Source organism: Rhea americana, unplaced genomic scaffold, assembly GCF_003343005.1.
Source record: "Rhea americana isolate MKP2758 unplaced genomic scaffold, rheAme1 scaffold_144, whole genome shotgun sequence".
NCBI classification, from domain to species: Eukaryota; Metazoa; Chordata; class Aves; order Rheiformes; family Rheidae; genus Rhea; species Rhea americana.
Window position 1 is genome coordinate 932,514 of NW_028185528.1, and position 6,222 is coordinate 938,735.

Consider the following 6,222-nt stretch of genomic DNA (forward strand, 5'->3'; position numbering starts at 1 on the left):
AGGATCTCTGGTTTCATTGTTGACAATTGCATTGAAATAAATTTAGGTCTAATCATTTGATACAGAAATAACAAAGGAGTGTCAATGTACCTGTTTGTGAAAATTGTAATTTCTAGCCTAATTCTGTTCAATTCCCAAATTCATATTTTTATGCATGCAAAGTGCTTCACAGCATTTAAAATCACTCTCAGTTGATTTATTAACTTAGCTAATTTGATGTTCCTCTTCCATAGGACCAAAGCTCTTCAAAGAACCCAGTGCTAAATCCAATAAGTATATAATTCAGAATGCTCTAGCACATTGTTGCTTGGCTGGAAAAGTAAATGAAGGTCAAAAGAAAAAGATACTGGAGGTAAGAGTATTTTTTTTCCCCTAAAAGCATAAATGCCTAAATTAGACCACAGTAAGATACTAGAAAGACATGCAAGTATAAATGGAAATATTGAAAGGAATCTTCTGAAGCTGTCACCTCTTACTAAAAGGCTTGAATAGCCTCTGTGACCTGGTCCCTATGTAGACCAAAAGATTCAGTAGTACTTTAAAAACAAAAATTATCACATTACAGTCACAGCGTAGGAAGCTAAATTAATTAATAGACATGTTAACTGATAGTTGCTCCTTGTTTAATATTGTAGCTTCAACACCAAGATTTTTGTAATTTATTCACAAAGCTGTTTTCCATAACATGAAAAATACCCATTTTATACATACGAATCCTTAAACTGGGATCTTTAGAACTAATGCACAACTTTATACCACTTGAACTAAATAGATCCTAGCAGTAGGCTGCTATGCTCTGTGTTTACAAACAGAAAGGAGTGAAATACGTACCTCATAGCCTTTTCAGCAGGACAAATTCAGAACTTATTGCCACAAAAAGGTGCTTTCCAGCACCTTTATGCTGGTACAAATGTTTTAAGGATCAGAATTCAGGGACCCATAGGTTTCCATGCAAAAGGAATAGCCAGGAGTTTGAGGATGAGAAATGGGACTGTTCGTTTCATCAGCTGTGACAAATCTGACAGATTAAATTAGTCAAAGAACACAGGTATTTAGAATCTGGATTTAATTCCTTTTCTGAAGCAAATTTCATGGCAGTATTTCTGCCCCTTTGACTTCTAATTCTTCTGGCTTCATGTCAGGATGCTGCCTTCTCTCTCTCTCCAGATGCTTTCCAAAAATGACAAGTAAGACACTGGGACAAACTCTTTCGGGTCCAGTGACTGGGAGCATAATAACCCCCAGAAACCCCAGGAAAGAACAGTTGTAGAAAGGTCATGCTTAACTCTAGGATGCAGCATATTCACTTGGCTGAAGTTGTATGTGTTTAGGGCATGTGTCCCACAGAAGCTATGTAAGGACAGAATAGAATACTTTGAAGATTTCACCTTATAAAGAAGCTTTGCTTAATGCACTTCAACTTACTTTATAATTTGAATGGATTCAGAGGTGACTGAAAACCCAGGAGGATCTTAACTGGAGGATCTTTTAGACATCTGGACATGTCTATAAAGTTCCTATTCTACAACTTTAAATTATTAGATTTGTTTGATGAAATGGCTCTAACATTTTTTATTGGGGCAAAAAAAATCCTTTAGGATATTCCTTAAAGACAGCTAAACAGGTGTAGCTGAAATTGTCTGAATAAGATTTTGCCTGAGAAAGCTACCTACTGTGTCAGAATTCAAATAGTTGAAGYGGGGCAAATTGTAATGATGGAAAATACGACCTTCTAATGGAAAGTGTGAGATATACTTATCAGCTCTGATAGAAAACAAAATCAAAATGAAAATTCAAAAGTTTTGAATGCTTTCCAACTGCAATGCAAAATTCACATTGTGAATCATTTTTTTCTTTCTTTCTTTTAAAGGAAATGGAAAAATCGGATGCCAATAATTTTTTAATCTTGTTCCGGGATTCAGGCTGCCAGTTCAGATCTTTGTATACATACTGCCCTGATACTGAAGAAATCAATAAGTTGACGGGGATAGGTCCCAGATCTATCACAAAGAAAATGATAGAGGGACTGTATAAATACAACTCTGACAGGAAGCAGTTTAGCCACATACCTGCTAAAACTTTGTCTGCCAGTGTTGATGCAATTACCATTCACAGCCATTTGTGGCAAAGCAAGAGACCAGTAACTCCTAAGAAACTTTTACCCACCAAGGCATAGTAGATGGGAACAATTTTCCTTCAAACAATTATGATAAACTTGCACTTCATCTTTACTGCCTATAGAAAATAGATTTCTAGTTGCCAACAAGACTCTTAAAACTGGACACCAAGTTCTATTATCATGCCCAACTGGAATGTAAACACAGTATTTAGGAGTACAGAAGATTATCACTTAGGTGATACTTACAAATGATTATGGAAATGTTTGACTTGTGTGGAGATTTTTATGTGCTAATACAATATATAGAGTATATTTGCTCTGTATTTTGATTAGATACACTGAAGCACTGAATGTTCATCTTTAGTGACTCAACCTACATAATTTTTTTACATCTGTTGCCTTACATGTTTGTACTTGTGCTTCTCTTGAAATATTTTTCTTTCACTAAAGAAACACTTCTTAATATCCTCAATACCATTGAACTTTACATATTGACTTGTATGGTGAAGACTAAATGGTAAGTTATATGTCACCAAGAAACAGCTGAATGAGTCTGTTCTGCAAKATCCTTATTGCATGTTTTAACAAAATCAAGATTCGTTCCCCTGAATATTTCTGATTTCCATTTCAGTTAAATAATACTGGCTTGCTTATAGACTAAACAATAAGGTAAAAATGTTTGAGTKGCCTTGAGAGAAGCATCCTTCAAATTAATTAACAACTCAGGGTATAGTTAGATGATGCAGCTATTCCTGTTTTAATAAGTTACCATCTGCGACGTAATGATTGACCATATGCTTGCTCATAATCCCATTAAAATAAAGTAAAAAAATTTGGTAGACCTCTTAAGCAGCTTAAGCAAATGTGTATTATTTTGCATTGTTCCAGATAAAGAGTGAGTTTATGGTCAGTCATTTTTTCCATACAGAAGGAATAGCAATACTAAAACATTCAGAGCTAAATCCCTTATGTCTCCTGACAGAACGCTAAAAATATTCAGAAGAATCACATAATTCACAAAGTCACAGATCTTTCAGAAGTTGTTTCTAATTCCCATTGACTTTAAGATCTAGGCCACTATCTGTTCTTCTTGCCTTCAGGTCTGCCATCTCAGACTTAAATCGGTTTTCCAGGCAATAGACATCTGATAGGAGTTTTCTGCATGTCTAAGTAAATGACTTTTCTTGACACGCTCTAAACAAATGATGTCTTGTAATGCTTATTAGTTTTAAATACATATGGCAAAAAGCCTGAATGACATTTCAATACATTTATAATATAACTATTTACAAAAATAATCTTGGAGCATATTTCAGTATTATTTATAAAGGGCTGCATTTTATTCCAAAACAGTGTTTCATTATTTTATAGATCACTATTCTGTTTCAGTGTTTTGGGTTTTTCTATTTTGCTTTTAACATACAGCACTGTTCTGACAAAAAATACAAACTTGAAGCCTCCCCTAAATCTGTGGCTATTTTGTCAATGTACACCAGAGGATTAGTTGGGGGAAAAAAATCTCATTCTCAGGAAAAGACTTGAATGATTTGTGATTCTGTTCTGTTTCAGTGTTGTGACAACTACATAAACATAAGACAATATCGTACTATAAGTATCTAATCCATTCTGCTTCATGGGGAGTAGAGACTAAAACTATGTTCATATTTCTCTCATTAAACTGCTTTGAGAGAAATAAAGCCTCACTACTATGATGTACTCATTTACTTATATAAAAGATGCACATGAATGAGATGTCATTAAACAGTTTAGAACAGTACTTTTTTAAATTATTATAAGGCCTTAGGCATCAATGCATCTGGGTTATAAACATTTTCTCAAAAATCCTGTCAGTTTTACTGTAATTTATGTTATATTTATGTATATTTGTTAAAACTGTAAAAAAAGAGAAAAAAACACTTTAAAATACATGTTTAATATGTATGTGGCTCAAAACTGTTTGTGGTTAGCTGATTCCTACTGTTTGCATGTATATGACCAGGATATGTAACTCATACTTCAAGTGTATACATATTGTGTATATAGTATATAAATAATATTAAAAAAGGGGGAAAGAGGGTTTGCACATTCTGCCTGTTAGACAGCTCCTATGAATACCATTGTAGGAAGATCTTGAATAACAATATGAAATTGTGTATAATATACAGTGGATCAAGAAACCAGAAGATTGAAATTAACTGATACATATATGGTGGATAACTTCAAAAGAAGTTTTATCATGGGAGGCTTTTTCTTTCTAAATCCTGTGCTATGATTTAACTGAAGATTTGCAACACCATCAAGACACACATCCATCTAATCAAAGTGAACTTAAATACATGATGGAGGATTTTTTCTTAATCATTTTAAATATATCTGAATGTATTATGCAACTTACATTTGTCAACAGGTTAAAGATCTGTGCAGTGTCTAAAAGTGGAATGTGAATAATGCCGTTGAAAAGTTCATTGCTCGCAGTATAAAGTTTTACTGAATGCAGGAAAAGTAAAACTAGATACACTTTTCCTTTTTAAGCCTGCAGATTTTCTAATTACAGTGGATCTTTGGTTGGGATCATGTTTAAAAAAAGAAGAAAAAAAAAAAAAGCTTTCCATAAAGGCCAGTATTTATCACTGACCTTATCAGAACACACTGGTGCTTTCATCAGGGGTATTATTATTATTATTGCTACAATTGAATTGCCAAACTTTCATCTTAGTTTTTGGAGCAAGATTCTAACAGTCATGATAGCTACTGATTTTTTTTTTTTTTTTTTTTTTTTAGTATGACTGTTAGTTTTTATTATTTGGCTGTTTAAAGCCAAATTCAGCTATTTAATTATGATTTAATGGGCACTGTTAAAAAATGTACAGTGTATTGTGTGCTTACCTGTCCACCTCTATGGAGCATAGCTTCCATATTTTTTTAAATGCTGTGCTGTAATATATTGTCATTGTTACTTATGTGGTACAGTGTAGTTTTTTCCTTTCATTTAAATAAAAGCATGGCACCAAAAGGTACATAATTTGTTCTCTTGTTTTCATCTAAATAGAGATTGTAAAATGTTTACCTATATATTTAAATGTTTTTTTCCTAACTATATTTCAGCAACTTAGAAATTTTAGGGAATATGCAAAATTTTTATTTTTCTTTTGGTTCCCCATTGTCTCTGTAATACTGTCTTTTATATGGAATTTAGGTTTCTGATATTATCAAGCATAGACTATTAAAGAATTAGGCCTCACATTTCATTCTTAAAGATAACATGGATTTACCCTTTTCTTTTCAAAAGTGATTTTCACAGTTGCTAGGCAGCTTATAAACTCCCTATACAGTGGTTAGTTTCCATCAGTGTAGAAAGATTGCTTCAGATGGGCAGGTTTTCAAGATGAACTGTTACCTTCATCGAGACAACTAATAAAGACCTTTTGTGAAATGAATTGTGGTGCAATCTTGAACAAAACAGTATCCAAAAAATAAAGACTCTCTTCCAGGTATGTAAATTAGCAATTTTTTCCTGTCCAAACCATGCCTTTGGGGRATTTCTGTGTTGTCCTACCAGGTTGCAGTGCAAGAGCGAGCACTGTTGGTGAAAGAGGACATGACATCACTGCAGTGTCAACAGCCAGAATGAATTCTTGGGCTAGCTCAAGCAAATAGAGAACCACTAAAGTTTACAGCTGCTCAAAGGACAGATTCAGTACTACCGTACCTCTAACATTAGTGCTTTTAGTACTGAACTCAAAATGAATGCAGCTGAAGATAGTATCCCTCTCCCCCTAAAAAAGCACAAATCACTCAGTTCCTTGTACATCATCACAACTAGGCTGACACAAGCAAGGAATGATGTTGGAACATGAACAGAAATTGCACCCAGTAAAGCTGTTTTTTCAGTGGCAAGTCTAGCTCAAAATTTTCATCTAAAAAACAGACTTTGTACAGACTYTGTTTAGAACAGATTTTATTTTTTCTGTTCTTCTGCAAGGAACACTGCACTGACAAACTTCAGATCATGCCCTGGCTAATTTAACAGACTATGACTATGCTTTGTGTCTAAATTTGTACAGAATTTGTGAAGCAAAATTTGTCCTGCTGTGGGATCCAGC

At 33.9% G+C, this 6,222-nt stretch overlaps 1 protein-coding gene across 1 annotated transcript in view; it reads left to right on the forward strand.

The window, feature by feature from the left end:
* Positions 1-5,141, forward strand: part of CAMSAP2 (calmodulin regulated spectrin associated protein family member 2) — a 113,748-nt gene extending 108,607 nt beyond the window's left edge. Inside the window, exons 17-18 of the mRNA XM_085299076.1 lie at positions 234-352; positions 1,871-5,141. Of these exons, the coding sequence (XP_085155202.1) occupies positions 234-352; positions 1,871-2,176 (425 nt within the window). The 3' untranslated portion in view covers positions 2,177-5,141. The remainder of the gene's footprint in view (positions 1-233; positions 353-1,870) is intronic.
* Positions 5,142-6,222: the final 1,081 nt, after the last annotated feature.